The sequence below is a fragment of the Heteronotia binoei genome, chromosome 10 (genome assembly GCF_032191835.1).
Source record: "Heteronotia binoei isolate CCM8104 ecotype False Entrance Well chromosome 10, APGP_CSIRO_Hbin_v1, whole genome shotgun sequence".
Taxonomy (NCBI): domain Eukaryota; kingdom Metazoa; phylum Chordata; class Lepidosauria; order Squamata; family Gekkonidae; genus Heteronotia; species Heteronotia binoei.
The window spans coordinates 4,785,477-4,805,296 of record NC_083232.1 but is presented as its reverse complement, the minus strand read 5'-3'; the positions used below and the strand labels follow the sequence as shown (position 1 = coordinate 4,805,296).

Sequence of the window (19,820 nt, the reverse complement as noted above, 5' to 3'; positions counted from 1 at the left end):
TTTTTGTGCACATTGGGGCCAAGAATCCCAGCTACAAATACAAGTTGATGGGGTGTGAACTGGCAGAGACTGACCAAGAGAGATCTTGGGGTCATGGTAGATAACTCACTGAAAATGCAAAGACAGTGTGCGATTGCAATAAAAAAGGCCAACGCCATGCTGGGAATTATTAGGAAGGGAATTGAAAACCAATCAGCCAGTATCATAATGCCCCTGTATAAATCGATGGTGCGGTCTCATTTGGAGTACTGTGTACAATTCTGGTCGCCGCACCTCAAAAAGGATATTATAGCATTGGAAAAAGTCCAGAAAAGGGCAACTAGAATGATTAAAGGTTTGGAACACTTTCCCTATGAAGAAAGATTAAAATTCTTGGGGCTCTTCAGCTTGGAGAAACGTCGACTGTGGGGTGACGTGATAGAGGTTTACAAGATGATGCATGGGATAGAGAAAGTAGTCCTTTTCTCCTTTTCTCACAATACAAGAACTCGTGGGCATTCAATGAAATTGCTGAGCAGTCAGGTTAGAACAGATAAAAGGAAGTCCTTCTTCACCCAAAGGGTGATTAACATGTGGAATTCACTGCCTCAGGAGGTGGTGGCGGCGACAAGTATAGCCAGCTTCAGGAGGGGATTGGATAAAAATATGGAGCAGAGGTCCATCAGTGGCTATTAGCCACTGTGAGTGTGTGTATGTGTGTATTTTGGCCACTGTGTGATACAGAGCGTTGGACTGGATGGGCCCTTGACCTGATCAAACATGGCTTCTCTTCTGTTCTTATGTGACACAGAGTGTTGGACTGGATGGGCCATTGACCTGATCCAACATGGCCTCTCTTATGTTCTTATGTGCCACAGAGTGTTGGACTGGATGGGCCATTGGCCTGATCCAACATGGCTTCTCTTATGTTCTTATGTGACACAGAGTGTTGAACTGGATGGGCCATTGGCCTGATCCAACATGGCTTCTCTTATGTTCTTATGTGACACAGAGTGTTGGACTGGATGGGCCATTGACCTGATCCAACATGGCCTCTCTTATGTTCTTATGTGACACAGAGTATTGGACTGGAGGGGCCACTGGCCTGATCCAACATGGCTTCTCTTATGTTCTTATGTGACACAAAGTGCTGAACTGGATGGGCCATTGGCCTGATCCAACATGGCTTCTCTTATGTTCTTATGTGACACAGAGTGTTGAACTGGATGGGCCATTGGCCTGATCCAACATGGCTTCTCTTATGTTCTTATGTGACACAGAGTGTTGGACTGGATGGGCCATTGACCTGATCTAACATGGCTTCTCTTATGTGACACAGAGTTCTGGACTGGATGGGCCATTGGCCTGATCCAACATGGCTTCTCTTATGTTCTTATGTGACACAGAGTTCTGGACTGGATGGGCCATTGGCCAGATCCAACATGGCTTCTCTTATGTTCTTATGTGACACAGAGTGTTGGACTGGATGGGCCATTGACCTGATCCAACATGGCCTCTCTTATGTGACACAGAGTGTTGGACTGGATGGGCCATTGACCTGATCTAACATGGCTCCTCTTATGTGACACAGAGTGTTGGACTGGATGGGCCACTGGCTTGATCCAACATGGCTTCTCTTATGTTCTTAAGTGACACAGAGTGTTGGACTGGAGGGGCCATTGGCCTGATCTAACATGGCTTCTCTTATGTGACACAGAGTACTGGACTGGATGGGCCATTGGCCTGATCCAACATGGCTTCTCTTTTGTTCTTATGTTCTTGCGTAAAATTAAACTGGGATCGAAGATCTCCGAATATGCTTCACAAAAGGGAACTTGCTCAAGTTTCTCAAGGTCTGACCCGATGTGGGCAGTTATCTTCCCTACAATCCATCCCTGAATTTCCATGACACCCCCTTAACTTTCTGTATTTCTCTTCTAGATGGCTTTTGTGCAACTGAGTGGGATAACCTCATCTGCTGGCCAGAAAGCATCCCGGGGAAGTTGGTGGCGATGCCCTGCCCAGAGTATATCTATGACTTCAACCATCAAGGTAAATCTCTTGTTTTCGGGGCCCAAAGTTGGTGCAGTTCGATCACCTGATCTTGGGGGATTGAGGACAAGAACAAAGTAGGAGTCAAGTTTCCCCTTTAAGACCAACAAAGTTGTATTCGGAATGTAAGCTTTCGTGTGCACGCAGACTTCTTCAGACAAGGGGAGGGGGGGTACGGTGAGCTGAAATGCATACAGTTAGTGGGTTAAGAGTGTAAACCGATACCAAAGTGAGGATCAGACGGCGACACAGTGTAATAAATTGGAAGGCCATTCGGTCTGGAGAGCATTTGAACGAGAAACCGATAAAAGGTAATAAGAGTTGCTTGTTAATTGCTCTTGCTACAAGTCTAGGTAAAATAAAAGGACGCGTGTTTCCTAGCGATGTTCTTGTCCACCTAATTTACTTTTTAACATGCAGTACGAGTGAGAGGCCAGGGAGGAGAAAGAAATCCTGAAGGTAACGTGGCAAGTCGGGGCTGCGTTCTTCCATCATAACACTCAGCTCAGACTAAAACGCCCACTGCAAACTTCCTCAAGTGCTCATTCTGTCATTACAAACTTCAGTACCATCACTTACGACTAATATCCTTGTGGTTTTTGATGGGGTTCTTCCTGATAACTTGTCCAGTAGTATCTTAAAGAACAACTAGATTTCAAGGGTAGAAGCTTTTGGAAGTCCAAGCTCGCCTTGCCAGATACCAAGATTAGCTTATTGAAAGCTTCTCCTGTGGAAATCTCATTGGTCATTAAGGGGCAACTGGATTCGAATCCAGCTCTTCTACTGCAAATTATCCTTGCTGTGCCCCTGAAACTATTGTCCTGAAACTTGTTTTCTTAGTCTTCATCTTACCTTAGTCTTCATCTTACCTTCGCTTTCCTTTTCTATCACCTTGACCATCTTTTGGACAACATGTTTGTTCTTGATCCCCCCAATGAATGTAATTGGCTACGGCGACTCATGTGATTTCCTCAGGGGTGCTTCCACGCTGTCTTTGGAATCCTGACAGAAGCAGAAAGGCTCTTAGCAAGTGGCGGGATGGCATCACTTTGTTCCCCTTAGCCTCTCCTATCTCTGAAGACCTCTTTCTCTCTTGGCCAGGTCACGCCTATCGGCGGTGTGACGTGAACGGGAGCTGGGCATTGGTGCCCAGCCGCAACCTCACTTGGGCCAACTACAGCGAGTGTGCCAAATTCCTCAACACCAACAGGACAGAGAGGGTAAGCCAAAGTCAGATGCGCCTTGTGACCCGTGTCTTCTTCGATAACTGGTAGGGATGGTGGCTCTTCCACTGAGCTACGGGCCTTCCTCCTTTTGGTGGTGAATCTCAGCCTTGGGATCCATATTCGTTCCCAAAACGTCTCCTAAAGCGAATTTGGAAAGTGGGAAAATGGAAGGATGCTGGGAAAGATGAAAAATAATTCTTACGGCCTGTTAAACATCTGCTTGTCATTACAAGGAGAACTGAACTGAGATAGATTCTTATCCTTCTGGGATGGAGAAAGTAGAGAAAGAAGTCCTTTTCTCCCTTTCTCACAATACAAGAACTCATGGGCATTCAATGAAATTGCTGAGCAGTCAGGTTAGAACGGATAAAAGGAAGTACTTCTTCACTCAAAGGGTGATTAACATGTGGAATTCACTGCCACAGGAGGTGGCGGCGGCTACAAGCATAGCCAGCTTCAAGAGGGGATTGGATAAAAATATAGGGCAGAGGTCCATCAGTGGCTATTAGCCACAGTGTATATATATATATATATATATGTGTGTGTGTGTGTGTGTGTGTATACACACACACATATATTGGCCACTGTGTGACACAGAGTGTTGGACTGGATGGACCATTGGCCTGATCCAACATGGCTTCTCGTTGTTACCGACTTTGGGGTTTGCTAATGCTAGTGTCCCAATTCCGATGATGGTGCGGTCTCATTTGGGATACTGTGTACAATTCTGGTCACCGCACCTCAAAAAGGATATTATAGCATTGGGAAAAGTGCAGAAAAGGGCAACTAGAATGATTAAAGGTTTGGAACACTTTTCCTATGAAGAATGGTTAAAACGCTTGGGGCTCTTTAGCTTGGAGAAACGCCGACTGCAGGATGACATGATAGAGGTTGACAAGATGATGCATGGGATGGAGAAAGTAGAGAAAGAAGTCCTTTTCTCCCTTTCTCACAACACAAGAACTCATGGGCATTCAATGAAATTGCCGAGCAGTCAGGTTAAAACGGATAAAAGGAAGTCCTTCTTCACCCAAAGGGTGATTAACATGTGGAATTCACTGCCACAGGAGGTGGTGGCGGCTGCAAGCATAGCCAGCTTTAAGAAGGGATTGGATAAAAATATGGAGCAGAGGTCCATCAGTGGCTATTAGCCACAGTGTGTACGTGTGTGTATATATATATATATATATATATATATATATATATATATATATATATATATATATATATATATATATATATATATATGTGTGTGTGTGTGTGTGTGTGTGTGTGTGTGTGTGTGTGTGTGTGTGTACACACACACATATATTGGCCACTGTGTGATACAGAGTGTTGGACTGGGTGGGCCATTGGCCTGATCCAACATGGCTTCTCTTATGTTCTTATATGGAGCAGAGGTCCATCAGTGGCTATTAGCCATGGGGTTTAGATGGGCCATGGGGTATAGACTATGTCTGGGGCAGTGATGCTCTGTGTTCTTGGTACTGTGGGGAGGCAAAAGTGGCAGCACTTTTGGTGTCCTGGCCCCACTGATGGACCTCCTGATGGCACCTGGGTTTTTTTGACCACTGTGTGACACAGAGTGTTGGACTGGAGGGGCCATTGGCCTCATCCCACATGGCTTTTGTTATGTGACACAGAGTGTTGGACTGGATGGTCCACTGGCCTGATCCAACATGGCTTTTCTTATGTGACTCAGAGTGTTGGACTGGAGGGGCCACTGGCCTGATCCAACAGGGCTTCTTATGTTCTTATGTGACTCAGAGTGTTGGACTGGAGGGGCCACTGGCCTGATCCAACATGGCTTCTCTTATGTTCTTATGTGATGCAGAGTGTTGGACTGGATGGGCCACTGGCCTGATCCAAAAGGGCTTCTCTTATGTTCTTATGTTCTTATTAGAAGCCTGTTTTATTTTTCACTTTTTAATTCGTTTAGGAATTTACTCTCAAGCTTCTCCTTCTCAAACTCTAGTTAGGGGTTGTGGCCCAGTGGAAGAGTGTAAACTGATACAAACTTTTGAAACTTGGAGGGTGTTTTTAGGAGAGGCCCTGAGTATAATGGAGTTGATCCATGAGTATCTGGGACTCTGAGTGAGCTGCTTTTTGAGGTAGAGGCACCTAATTTGCAGCATAGTATCTGATGCCTCTCCGCAAAACACCCTCCAAGTTTCAAAAGGATTGGACAAGGGGGTCCGATTCTGTAAGCCTCCAAAGAAGGTGCCCCTATCCTTCATTATTTCCAATGGAGGAAACACATTTAAAAGGTGTGCGGCCCCTTTAAATGCGATGGCCAGAACTCCCTTTGGATTTCAATCCGTTCTTGTCACACCTTTGCTCCTGGCTCCGCCCCCAATGTCTCCTGGCTCCACCCCCAAATTCCCCAGACATTTCTTGAATCGGACCTGGTAGAAGGTGGCCTTACATGTATTTGCGTGTCCCTTCTCTTTCCCCTTCTCCTTCTTTGCTTCTTTGCTTGCCAGATTAGCAGTTTGTGTTGCTAGATCCCGGGCTCATGTGAAAGTTTCCATATCTGTCCCCAGTAGGGTTGCCAATCCCCAGGTGGGGGCAGGAGATCCCCCCGGTTTGGAGGCCCTCCCCCCACTTCAGGGTCATCAGAAAGCGGGGGGAGGGGAGGGAAATGTCTGCTGGGTACTCTTTTATTCCCTAGGGAGATTTATTCCCATAGAAAATCATGGAGAATTGATCCGTGGGCATCTGGGGCTCTGGAAGGGCTGTTTTTTGGGGTAGAGGCACCAAATTTTCAGTATAGCATCTAGTGCCACTCCCCAAAATACCCCCCAAGTTTCAAAAAGACTGAACCAGGGGGTCCAATTCTATGAGCCCCAAAAGAAGGTGCCCCTATCCTTCATTATTTCCTATGGAATGAAGGCATTGAAAAGGTGTGCCGTCCCTTTCAATGCGATGGCCAGAACTCCCTTTGGAGTTCAATGATCCTTGTCACAGCCTTGATCTTGGCTCCGCCCCTAATGTCTCCTGGCTCCACCTCCAAAGTCTCCTGGCTCCACCCCCAAAGTCCCCAGATATTTCTTGAATTGGATTTGGCAAGCAAACCCCCCCCCCAAAAAAACCACCTCCTCCTTCTTCTCTCCTCCCCCGCTTCAGTATTGGCATCGAAGGTTTAAGCTGTACAGACTTCACGCTGTGGTGATGAGATGAGTCAGATCTTTGAGGTGCTAAACCCGCTCCGAAAAGAAGGCTTTTCGTGCAGCTGGTTCGGATACCTGCCTTCCCTGCAGGAAAATGCACGGCCTCCCTCCATCCCTGCTCATGAGCTGCTCCAACCCAACCGCGGCTGTTACAGTGCTGTTTATTTAGTTTCGGAATAGATTAAGGTTGGCCGGCGTAGGATTCCAGCGGTGGATGCAGCCAGGAAAACATTCTCAGGAATTGGGGATTCTGATGTAATACGCCTGAGGTTAGCATTCCAGAAAAGCACGCCTCTCCTGCCCAGCTTGAAGACCAGAGATGTCGTGGGCATTGCTGAAATTTTGCAAGAGGAAGGGGAGGCGGGAGCAGGAGTTTGAAGGCATTGCTGAAAGGGTGGAAGGAAGGGGAGGGGCCGTGGCTCAGTGGTAGAGCATCTGCTTGGCAAGCAGAAGGTCCCAGGTTCAATCCCCGGCATCTCCAACTCAAAAGGGTCCAGGCAAATAGGCATGAAAAACCTTAGCTTGAGACCCTGGAGAGCCGCTGCCAATCAGGGGAGGGACGGTGGCTCAGTGGTAAAGCATCTGCTTGGTAAGCAGAAAGGTCCCAGGTTCAATCCATGACATCTCCAACTAAAAAGGGTCCAGGCAAGTAAGCGTGAAAAACCTCAGCTTGAGACCTTGGAGAGCCATGAATGGGGCTGTGGCTCAGTGGTAGAGCATCTGCTTGGGAAGCAGAAGGTCCCAGGTTCAATCCCCGGCATCTTCAACTAAAAAGGGGCCAGGCAAGTAAGCGTGAAAAACCTCAGCTTGAGACCCTGGAGAGCCATGAATGGGGCTGTGGCTCAGTGGTAGAGCATCTGCTTGGGAAGCAGAAGGTCCCAGGTTCAATCCCCGGCATCTCCAACTAAAAAGGGGCCAGGCAAGTAAGCGTGAAAAACCTCAGCTTGAGACCCTGGAGAGCCATGAATGGGGCTGTGGCTCAGTGGTAGAGCATCTGCTTGGGAAGCAGAAGGTCCCAGGTTCAATCCCCGGCATCTCCAACTAAAAAGGGGCCAGGCAAATAGGTGTGAAAAACCTCAGCTTGAGACCCTGGAGAGCTATGAATGGGGCTGTGGCTCAGTGGTAGAGCATCTGCTTGGTAAGCAGAAGGCCCCAGGTTCAATCCCCGGCATCTCCAACTAAAAAGGGGCCAGGCAAATAGGCGTGAAAAACCTCAGCTTGAGACCCTGGAGAGCTATGAATGGGGCTGTGGCTCAGTGGTAGAGCATCTGCTTGGGAAGCAGAAGGTCCCAGGTTCAATCCCCGGCATCTCCAACTAAAAAGGGGCCAGGCAAATAGGCGTGAAAAACCTCAGCTTGAGACCCTGGAGAGCCATGAATGGGGCTGTGGCTCAGTGGCAGAGCATCTGCTTGGCAAGCAGAAGGTCCCAGGTTCAATCCCCGGCATGTCCACTGGATAAAAAAGAAAAAAAACCATGTAGGAGGTGGTGGGATAAGTTCCAATGGGAATGCTGAAGAGGTAGTATAATATAATGAGTTCGATGCATGGAAGACGCGTGAGGTGGTAGTGAACGTCAGATCCTTATTGGGTACAGCATAAGGTAGACTCCACTTAAAGACTGAGGAACTGGGCCAGCTATATGCAAATCAGGGTTCCCACACAAGCATGCTATTGGGGCATTCAAACCAGCAGGGGGACCGTGATTGGTGCATGGATCCTGCTGCCCATTGTTCCCAAGTCCCCAAGCTCCATTCATACGGCTCCTTTGAGCCTGGCAGGAACATAAGAAAATACTGCGGCTAATAGCCACTGATGGACCTCTGCTCCATATTTTTATCCAATCCCCTCTTGAAGGTGGCTATGCTTGTAGCCGCCACCACCTCCTGTGGCAGTGAATTCCATGTGTTAATCACCCTTTGGGTGAAGAAGGACTTCCTTTTATCCGTTTTAACCTGACTGCTCAGCAATTTCATTGAATGCCCATGAGTTCTTGTATTGTGAGAAAGGGAGAAAAGGACTTCTTTCTCTACTTTCTCCATCCCATGCATAATCTTGTCAACCTCTATATATACACAGTGGTGTGACACAGAGTGTTGGACTGGATGGGCCTTTGGCCTGATCAAACATGGCTTCTCTTATGTTCTTATGTGACACAGAGTGTTGGACTGGATGGGCCACTGGCCTGATCCAACATGGCTTCTCTTATGTTCTTATGTGACACAGAGTGTTGGACTGAATGGGCCACTGGCCTGATCAAACATGGCTTCTCTTATGTTCTTATGCGACCCAGAGTGTTGGACTGGATGGGCCATTGGGCTGATCCAACATGGCTTCTCTTATGTTCTTATGTGACCCAGAGTGTTGGACTGGATGGAGCACTGGCCTGATCCAACATGGCTTCTCTTATGTTCTTCTGTGACACAGAGTGTTGGACTGGATGGGCCATTGGCCTGATCCAACATGGCTTCTCTTATGTTCTTCTGTGACACAGAATGTTGGACTGGAGGGGCCATTGGCCTGATCCAACATGGCTTCTCTTATGTTCTTCTGTGACACAGAGTGTTGGACTGGAGGGGCCATTGGCCTGATCCAACAGGGCTTCTCTTATGTTCTTATGCGACCCAGAGTGTTGGACTGGATGGGCCATTGGGCTGATCCAACATGGCTTCTCTTATGTTCTTATGTGACCCAGAGTGTTGGACTGGATGGACCACTGGCCTGATCCAACATGGCTTCTCTTATGTTCTTCTGTGACACAGAGTGTTGGACTGGAGGAGCCATTGGCCTGATCCAACATGGATTCTCTTATGTTCTTATGTGACACAGAGTATTGGACTGGAGGGGCCATTGGCTTGATCCAACATGGCTTCTCTTATGTTCTTATGTGACACAGAGTATTGGACTGGAGGGGCCACTGGCCTGATCCAACATGGCTTCTCTTATGTTCTTATGAGTTACCCAGCTGATGACTGGGGAAGGCAAGGGCAAACCACCCCATAAAAAAGTCTGCCGTGAAAACGTGAAAGCAACGTCACCCCAGAGTCGGAACCGACTGGTGCTTGCACAGGGGACTCTTCCTTTCTTTTCCGATCCTTCCCTGAGCCCTACGGTACAGGGAGGGACAGCTTAAAAATTGAACGTATAGACTGAAAACAGATCCTACTGGAGAGCCCCTGCTAATCTGAGTAGACAATACTGACACTGATGGACCAAAGAGTCTGATTCCTTTGGGCACCATATTGAGGAGTCCTAAGTACTCTTTGGTGAAAGTTCAGGAAATGGTTTCCCAGAATTCCACCATGTTTGCCTGAATTCTTTCCTTGGCCGCTTTGCTTCTGCACTCCTGTCATGATCCTTGGCCTAGTGAGGCCTGCAGGCCCCAGGGAAGCCTGCTGAGGAGTTACTGGAAAAAGCCTACTTCTCCCAGGATCCCCTCTGTCCCTCTGATTGGGCAGCAAGGGGTTTGGAGGGAAACAGACCCAGAGAGGGGTGGGGCCTGGGAAGAGAATATGTAAAGACGAAGCCCAGGAAGTGGGTGTTCTTTCCCTGGAAAGCTTAGCTGGAGGCAGGCTGTAGCCTGGAGAGCTGGAAGCAGGGAAAAGGCCCTTACCCAAGAGGGTAAGTGTTAGTATTAGTTTAGGGACTGTACCGATAGATGCATTAAGGCATTTGATTATTTTTCCCTTCACCCTTTTTCCTGTTTTATGCACCTTGTTTGTTATATTGCACTGACCTTTTAAATAAACCTTTTTTCCCCTTGTTGTTAACTCTGCCTGGTCCTCACGCCCATTATTTGGGCTAAGCTAAGAGAGGCCTGGAAGGGCTTGGGAAGGTAGTCTGGGCCTTCTCAAGGGAGACCCTTAACCCAGAGCGATGGCAGCAGTTGGTAAGACCCTCCCCCCGAGTCATGACAACTCCTGTGAAATGAGTTCTAGTTTCCTGACTCTTCCCAACATGGTCTCACCCCCCACCTCCCCAATGTTTCCCACAGGAAGTCTTCGACCGACTCTATATAATTTACACCGTTGGATATTCCATTTCGTTGGGTTCCTTGACAATTGCAGTCCTTATCCTTGGCTACTTCAGGTAAGCAGTTTCCTTTCAGAATCTAGAAGGGGACTTGTCCATTTACTTGATTATATTCAACTTTTTTTTGGCTTAGCTACTTTGGTCAGGTGGTTTGCTTAGCTTGCAAAAAAAATACAAATTCTGTTTAAATAAAATCCCGACCGCTATTGGAAAAGACGCGACCAATCGGCTAACTGACAACGGTGGTGTCAGTGCCATCAAGTCACAAGGGGCTTAGGGTTACCCTGTAGGGTTTTCAAGTCAAAAGATTAACAGAGGTGGTTTGACATCATCTACCTCTGTGTGGTGAGCCTGGGTGGTCTCCCATCCAAGTACTGACCAGGGCTGAAACTGCTAAGCTTCTGAGGTCTGAGGAGACTCAGCTAGCCTGGCTCATCCATGTGAAGGCAAAAGACGTACAGAGATGGTTTGCCATCAGCTACCTCTTCAGAGGAACTCTGGATTTCTTTGATGGTCTCCCATCCAAGTACTGACCAGGGCTGAAGCTGCTAAGCTTCTGAGGTCTGAGGAGACTCAGCTAGCCAGCCTCATCCAGGTCAAGGCAAAAGACATACAGAGATGGTTTGCCATCACCTACCTCTGTGTGGTGACCCTCGGTGGTCTCCCATCCAAGTACTGACCAGGGCTGAAGCTGCTAAGCTTCTGAGGTCTGAGGAGACTCAGCTAGCCAGCCTCATCCAGGTCAAGGCAAAAGACATACAGAGATGGTTTGCCATCACCTACCTCTGTGTGGTGACCCTCGGTGGTCTCCCATCCAAGTACTGACCAGGGCTGAAGCTGCTAAGCTTCTGAGGTCTGAGGAGACTCAGCTAGCCAGCCTCATCCAGGTCAAGGCTAAAGACATACAAAGATGGTTTGCCATCACCTGCCTCTTCAGAGGAACCCTGGATTTCTTTGATGGTCTCCCATTCAAGGACTGACCATGGCCAATCTTTCTAAATTTCTGAGATCTGATGAGACTGGGCTTACCTGAGCCATCGGAGTCAAGGCAAAAGACCTACAGAGGTGGTTTGCCATTTCCTGCCTCTGCCTAGCAACCCTGGACTTCCTTGGTGGTCTCCCATCCAACTACTATCCAGGGCTGACTCTGCTTGGCTTCCAAGATCTCATGAGATCAGGTTAGCCTGGGCCATCCAGGTCAAGACAAGATGTCCAGAGGTGGTTGGCCATTGCCTGCCTCTGCATAGTAACACTTGACTTCCTTGGTGGTCTCCCATCCAAGTCCTAACCAGGGCTGTCTGGCCCTGCATAGCTTCTGAGATCTGATGAGACGAGGTTAGCCTGGGCCATCCAAGTCAAGTCAGATCATGTTTTCCATGATCTTTTTCTGGAAGCCTCTTTTAAGTTGCCTTTTTCCTCGTGCATGTTTCTTTCATCCACTCCCACTCACCTCCACCTCAGTTTTCTATTATTAGACTGTCATCATTTTCAAGCCATTCCCTCTTCTCCACCCTGAAGAGCAGTGGGTTTTTTTTGGGGGGGGGAGGGAGGGGGGGTTGCCTGTTTTAAAAAGCATTAAAATATTGATATATGAATATGCCATTGTAATGCTAGGTTTAGCAGGCTCTCCAGATTCCCAGCTCTCTTTCTTAAAAGGAAAGGAAGTCTCTACTTCTTTTCCTTGTGGAGATATAAGGGAAAAGGCCTATCTCTGCAAGGGAGTGGAGGGGATAGAGACTGGCTTTGTAAAAATGAAACCTGAAGACAAATAACTGGGTTCTTGATGATATCAAGCCGGAGCTCTCCCTAGAAGTAAAAATGATTAAACTGAGATGATGGTACTTCTGTCTCATTATGAGAAGACGCGAGACACTGGAAGAGGCAAGAACGGTAAGGAACGTGGAAGGCACTAGGAAAACGAGGAAAACCCAACATGAGATGGATCAAGTCAATTGAGGAAGCCGCAGCCCTCAGCTTCCAAGACCCAAGCAAGGCTGTCAACGATGGCTCACCAGAAGCAACAACAGCACTACATGCACACACACACACACACAAGTAAAGTGCACAGAAAAACCCCTAGTCCCACACACAGGTCTGCAAAACTCTGCACTGTTTTTCTGCCGCATCATACATAGATCAAGATGGCTTGTGATCAGTGGTCCCTCTAAGCTGAGTTTGCGTGAGTTAGCCCACAGTTTTTTTAGCCTCTGGCTCACACAATTTTGTCTTAGCTCAAGAAAAATGGCCCCAGAGCAAACTCGTTATTGCCGCGGCTCACAACTGTACAATTTTCAAAAAGTTTTATTATTTTCAAAAGGAGTAAGTGGAAGGGATAGGGGAGATAGAAAGCACAATACATTTGGGCCTTCTTCTGCACAAAAATACTTTAAAAAAAAATACAAGCTTGCTTCTACAGTGTTTTCTTTACCTGAATTGTTCCGTATTATTATGTCTATACTAAAGCTCATCCACATTTTAAAAATTTATAGTTTAAATCCTTTGTTAAAGTTATCAATTGATTTGACAATTCCGGTGAAGGCAACTTAATAACATAAAATACAGGAAAGAAAGACGAAGAAGAAGAAGAAAGGGAGAAATAAGTTCACACCGGAGCTCACTTAAGAGTCTTGAATATCCAACCAGGCATAAAATTTCATCCAGTATTTTTTTGCTTCTTCTTTAGATCTCCCAGCCAACAGCTGGGAGAAAAAGTCCAGCTCTGCTGTTTCCAGAATTTTTCCCACCAAGTCCATTTTCATGGGAATTTGATGAAATTTCCATCTCTGCGCCGCAACTTTAATGCCAGTAGCTCATGAACTAGATTTTGCACACAGGACTCCATAGCTTAGAGCAGGGGTGGCCAACGGTAGCTCTCCAGATGTTTTTTGCCTACAACTCCCATCATCAGCCCCAGCCATTGGCCACGCTGGCTGGGGCTGATGGGAGTTGTAGGCAAAACACATCTGGAGAGCTACCATTGGCCACCCCTGGCCTACAACTCCCATTAGCCCCAGCCAGCATGGCCAATGGCTGGGGCTGATGATGGGAGTTGTAGGCAAAACACAACTGGAGAGCTACCGTTGGCCACCTGTGGCCTACAACTCCCATTAGCCCCAGCCAGCATGGCCAATGGCTGGGGCTGATGGGAGTTGTAGGCAAAAGACATCTGGAGAGCAACCCTTGGCCACCCCTGGCCTACAACTCCCATTAGCCCCAGCCAGCATGGCCAATGGCTGGGGCTGATGGGAGTTGTAGGCAAAAGACATCTGGAGAGCAACCTTTGGCCACCCCTGGCCTACAACTCCCATTAGCCCCAGCCAGCATGGCCAATGGCTGGGGCTGATGGGAGTTGTAGGCAAAAGACATCTGGAGAGCAACTCTTGGCCACCCCTGGCCTACAACTCCCATTAGCCCCAGCCAGCATGGCCAATGGCTGGGGCTGATGGAAGTTGTAGGCCAAAGACAACTGGAGAGCTACCCCTGGCTTAGAGGGAGCATCGGTTGCCGCGTTAGTCTGCCTACAGCAACAGAAAAGAGCCAGAATCCAGGAACACCTTCAAGACTAACAGAATTTGTGGCGGGAGATGAGCCGTCGCGAGTCACTGCTCCCTTCGGCAGAGCCATCTCCGGAAGTGAGCAGTGACTCAGGAAAGGGCCTCCCCTGCCACAGGTTTTGTTAGTCTTGAAGGTGCTCTCGGACTGTGGCTCTTTTCTGCCACGCCATACTGAAGTTAGGGAATTTACTGGCTGAAGGGGTGGGTGGATGACTCCGGCTGGAATGGTCTGCTCTGGAGTGATCCGCGCAGAGCAAAGGGGGAAACGTGCTGACTCTTTAAGTCCTCCTCGATTTCCACGCTCAGGTATCTCCCCTGACCTGTGTCCTTTCTTTTTTCTCTCACAGGCGTTTGCACTGCACACGGAATTACATCCACATCCACCTCTTTGTCTCCTTCATGCTCCGAGCCATCAGCATCTTCGTGAAGGACGCCGTCCTGTACTCCGGTTCAGCCCTGGAGGAGATGGAGCGCATCTCAGAAGAAGACCTCAAGTTCATCACCGAGGCCCCCTTGGCAGAAAAGTCTCCATTTGTGAGTAGTCGTCAGACCTCAGGAACGATAGTGCGCGCTAGGAGAAAGAAGGGAATGAGAAGATGTCATTTGTGAGCCTGTTGAAGTGGGGGGAGGGGGGGTGAATGGCTGGAGCTCGATTGTTTCTTTCATCAACCAAAGGTGAAATTCGTGAATGTTTGCATCTAAGCCAAAGGTGGCCAAACTGTGACTCGGGAACCACTTGTGGCTCTTTCAAGCATATTGAGTGCCTCTCAAAAAACCCTACCCCATCAGCCAGCTTGGAGAAGATATTTGTCTCTTTAAATCACTTCTCCCAGCCAAGCCGGCTGGTGGTTTGGAGGATGCATTTAAAGTTAAAGTTGCTTTCTTTTCACCTCTCCCTCCCCCCTTTTATTTGCCTGCCTTCCTTCCCTCCTCTCTCCCTCCCTTCTGTCCGTCCGTCCGTCTTTGCAGCTCTCAAACATCTGATGTTCATGTCTTGTGGCTCTCAAACATCTGATGCTTATTCTGTGTGGCTCTTACATTAAGCAAGTTTGGCATCCCAGCTCTAAGCCATCACACAACAAAAAAGGCGGGGGGATTCTTCTGAATTGTCTATTCAGGCAAACCCCAGGATTGTGCCAAAGAACAGTAGAAATGAGCTGGGATGCGGTTATTGAAATCAGTCTAACAAGCAATAGACTTGAAAGGAGAGTTTGATAAATGCCATTCATTGGTTGCTTACAGACACCTTAGAAACCAACTAGAAAAACATGTCCAAACACACACATCTCCAACTAAAAAGAGTCCAATCAAATAGGCGTAAAAAACCTCCGCTTGAGACCCTGGAGAGCCACTGCCAGTCTGAGAAGACAATACTGACTTTGATGAACCGAGGGTCTGATCCAGTAGAAGGCAGCTTCATAGGTTCATATATGTTGGGGAGGGACGGTGGCTCAGTGGTAGAGCATCTGCTTGGTTAGCAGAAGGTCCCAGGTTCAATCCCAGGCATCTCCAACTAAAAAGGGTCCAGGCAGGTAGGCGTGAAAAACCTCAGCTTGAGACCCTGGAGAACCTCTTAAGTATTAGGGAGGGATGGTGGCTCAGTGGTAGAGCATCTGCTTGGGAAGCAGAAGGTCCCAGGTTCAATCCCCGGCATTTCCAACTAAAAAGGGTCCAGGCAAGTAGGTGTGAAAAACCTCAGCTTGAGACCCTGGAGAGCCATGAATGGGGCTGCGGCTCAGTAGTAGAGCATCTGCTTGGTTAGCAGAGGGTCCCAGGTTCAATCCCCGGCATCTCCAACTAAAAAGGGTCCAGGCAGGTAGGCGTGAAAAACCTCAGCTTGAGACCCTGGAGAGCCCCTGCCAGTCTGAGAAGACAATACTGACTTTGATGGACCGAGGGTCTGATTCAGTATAAGGCAGCTTCATAGGTTCATATGTTCATTTGCCTGACCTTATCTCGTACTCACCCCACCCTCTGGCATCCTTAGAACGGCTCAGAAAGCTACCACTTTTGAAGCGGTAGCGATTTCTGAGCCGCACGCCAGTTGCCTCTTTGGCATCTGGATGCGGAAGCACGCCGGCGAGGTGGATTGGCGGTGTGAACCCACCATTCTGCTCGAGGTGCTCACCAATATTCTTTAAAAAAAAAACCTGCCCAGAGCCCATGTGCACATATGAGCATGACCACTACAAATGTATAGAAACCCAAACCGTGCCAAGGGAATGGTGAGCTACAGCTGTCGGACTGCACCAAGGTGCCCCATGGGCAGAACGGGGGCGCCTTGCACTGGAGGTTGTGGATGGTTTAGGATGCTTCTTTTTGAGCCTGCCCAGTTTAGGATACCTCCCATTTGCCCCAAACTGCCCATCTGTAAGCAGCCATTCTGTCCCCTGATTTTGCTTCTTTCAAGGTTCTGTTTTGGAGAGCCAGTTTGGTGTAGTGGTTAAGCGTGCGGACTCTTATCTGGGAGAACCGGGTTTGATTCCCCACTCCTCCACTTGCAGCTGCTGGAATGGCCTTGGATCAGCCAGAGCTCTGGCAGAGGTTGTCCTTGAAAGGGCAGCTGCTGTGAGAGCTCTCTCCAGCCCCAACCACCTCACAGGGTGTCTGTTGTGGGGGGGGAGGAAGGTAAAGGAGATTTTGAGCCCCTCTGAGACTCTTTGGAGTGGAGGGTGGGATATAAATCCAAATATCTTCATCTACCTCACAGGGTATCTATTGTGGGGGGGGGGAAGGTCAAGGAGATTGTGAACTGCTCTGAGACTCTTCGGAGTGGAGGGCGGGATATAAATCCAATATCTTCATCTACCACACAGGGTGTCTATTGTGGGGGGAGAGGAGAGGTAAAGGAGATTGTGAACCGCTCTGAGACTCTTCAGAGTGGAGGGCGGGATATAAATCCAATATCTTCATCTACCTCACATGGTGTCTTTTGTGGGGGGGGTGGAGGGTAAAGGAGATTGTGAACCGCTCTGAGACTCTTCGGAGTGGAGGGCGGGATATAAATCCAATATCTTCATCTACCTCACAGGGTGTCTGTTGTGGGGGGGGTAGGAGGTAAAGGAGATTGTGAACCGCTCTGAGACTCTTCGGAGTGGAGGGCGGGATATAAATCCAAAATCTTCATCTACCTCACAGGGTGTCTGTTGTGGGGGAGGAAGATAAAGGAGATTGTGAGCCCCTCTGAGACTCTTCGGAGTGGAGGGCGGGATATGAATCCAATATCATCTTCTTCTTCTTCTTGCTCACTTCTAATAGTCCATTTGGAATATTTATGCATTTTGCATTTGAGGAGACAAGCAAACAGCATGCGTTTGGCCCCATCTTGACTTGTTTATTGGCTGCACTGACGGATTTCATTTATTATTGATTTATTTTAGAACATCTTCGCCCAATCTCATCAGCAGAGTTGACCCTCATTAGTACTTAAAGAGCGCCCCCCCCCCCAAGATTGACCAAGGTGGCTACACAGAGTCAGGCAAGGGCCAACCCCCTGTGTTCTGTTGCCTTGAATATCCTACAGCAGGGGTGACCAACGGTAGCTCTCCAGTTGTTTTTTTGCCTACAACTTCCATCAGCCCCAGCCATGGGTCATGCTGGCTGGGGCTGATGGGAGTTGTAGGCAAAAAACATGTCAATCACTCTATTTCAGGGGTGGCCAACGGTAGCTCTCCAGATCTGGAGATGGCTGGGGCTGATGGGAGTTGTAGGCAAAAAACATCTGGAGAGCTACCGTTGGCCACCTCTGTCCTACAGAGTTGCCATCAGTCAGCTGTTATTGCATGGCAAAAAAAGGAAAAAAATGCACAGTGGCAATTTGGTCTGAACCACTAGATGGCACTGTGCCCCACTGTCACCCCCCCCCCCCCCCTTCTCCTCCGCATCCACAGCAAGCTTTCCAACTGAGATAGATTTTCCCTTGGTTGTCAGTCATTTTGGACTGTCCAGCTCAGTCACTTGGATATTAGTTTTGATTCCTTTTCAATACTCAAAGGGCTGCTGAGCAGAATCCCGGGCAGGAGAGGTGCTGTGAAAATGGCAGCCCTCTGCCTCGTCTGACAGGTTGCTAATGGAGGTCTCTGAACCCAAGAGCTGCCTTTGAAGAACCGGTAGGTTCTTTCGGTAGGTTAATCCAAATGGCCCCTGGGAATTGGGCCCCGTGGATTTGAGCCTACGTTTGCTGTTCTGCCTCGCGCCTTCCTCGAATGCACAAAATAGCCGAACAAAAATGTAAAATGGAATCCTGTCGTTCTAGTTGGATCGATGACGGGTTATACCGAGAAAAAGCGGCCCCGTGGCGCAGAGTGGTAAAGCAGCAGTATTGCGGGACTGTGATCTGAACTCTCCTCTCACGACCTGAGTTCGATCCTGGCTTCACCCGGTTCGGGTAGCCGGCTCGAGGTTGACTCCGCCTTCCAGCCTTCCGAGGTCGGTCAAATGAGTCCCCAGCTTCCTGGGGAGGAAGTGTAAAAGACTGGGGAAGGCAATGGCAAACCACCCCGTCAAAAGTCTGCCGTGAAAACGTTGTGAAAGCAACGTCACCCCAGAGTTGGAAACAACTGGTGCTTGCACAGGGGACCTTTCCTTTCCTATCTTCAGCTTCTATTACCTGTTGTTGGACCTCCATAGCAGCCGGCTGGCCACAGTGTGAGTCAAGATGCTGAGCCAGAAGACCGCTAAAGGGACCACTGCATGGATCCAGTAGGGCTCTTCGCTTCTTATTGGGGAAGGCCTTTGCTTCTATGCCGTCTTTCTTTGGCCCACTCACAGTAACTGGTTGGCCACTGTGTGAGATGGGATGCTGGACCCTCACTGGTCTGATCCAGCATGGCTCTTCTTATCTTCTTATAGGGGAAGGTCTCAGCTTCTATGACCTGTTGTTGGACCTCCATAGCAGCTTGCTGGCCACAGTGTGAGTCAAGATGCTGAGCCAGATGACCGCTAGATGGACCGCTGCATGGATCCAGCATGGCTCTTCTTATCTTCTTATAGGGAAAGGTCTCAGCTTCTAGCGGCCCCATGGCGCACAGTGGTAAAGCAGCAGTACTGCAGTACTGTGATCTGAACTCTCTACTGATGACCTGAGTTCTATCCCAGCGAAAGCTGGTTCAGGTAGCCGGCCCAAGGTTGACTCAGCCTTCCTTCCTTCTGAGGTCGGTCAAATGAGTACCCAGCTTGCTGGGAGGAAAGCGTAGATGGATGGGGAAGGCAATGGCAAACCACCCCGTAAAAAGCCTGCCGTGAAAACGTTGGAAAAAGCAACGTCACCCCAGAGTCGGAAACAACTGGTGCTTGCACAGGGGACCTTTCCTTTCCTATCTTCAGCTTCTATTACCTGTTGTTGGACCTCCATAGCAGCCGGCTGGCCACAGTGTGAGTCAAGATGCTGAGCCAGAAGACCGCTAAATGGACCACTGCATGGATCCAGTAGGGCTCTTCGCTTCTTATTGGGGAAGGCCTTTGCTTCTATGCCGTCTTTCTTTGGCCCACTCACAGTAACTGGTTGGCCACTGTGTGAGATGGGATGCTGGACCCTCACTGGTCTGATCCAGCATGGCTCTTCTTATCTTCTTATAGGGGAAGGTCTCAGCTTCTATGACCTGTTGTTGGACCTCCATAGCAGCTTGCTGGCCACAGTGTGAGTCAAGATGCTGAGCCAGATGACCGCTAGATGGACCGCTGCATGGATCCAGCATGGCTCTTCTTATCTTCTTATAGGGAAAGGTCTCAGCTTCTAGCGGCCCCATGGCGCACAGTGGTAAAGCAGCAGTACTGCAGTACTGTGATCTGAACTCTCTACTGATGACCTG

General features: G+C 48.7%; 1 protein-coding gene across 1 annotated transcript in view; it reads left to right on the top strand.

Annotated features, from left to right (window-relative positions):
- Positions 1 to 1,899: 1,899 nt before the first annotated feature.
- The window catches only part of LOC132578260 (parathyroid hormone/parathyroid hormone-related peptide receptor-like), a 32,813-nt gene continuing 14,892 nt past the window's right edge, over positions 1,900 to 19,820 (top strand). The window contains exons 1-4 of the mRNA XM_060248186.1: positions 1,900 to 2,031; positions 3,133 to 3,251; positions 10,419 to 10,513; positions 14,358 to 14,544. Of these exons, the coding sequence (XP_060104169.1) occupies positions 1,992 to 2,031; positions 3,133 to 3,251; positions 10,419 to 10,513; positions 14,358 to 14,544 (441 nt within the window). The 5' untranslated portion in view covers positions 1,900 to 1,991. The remainder of the gene's footprint in view (positions 2,032 to 3,132; positions 3,252 to 10,418; positions 10,514 to 14,357; positions 14,545 to 19,820) is intronic.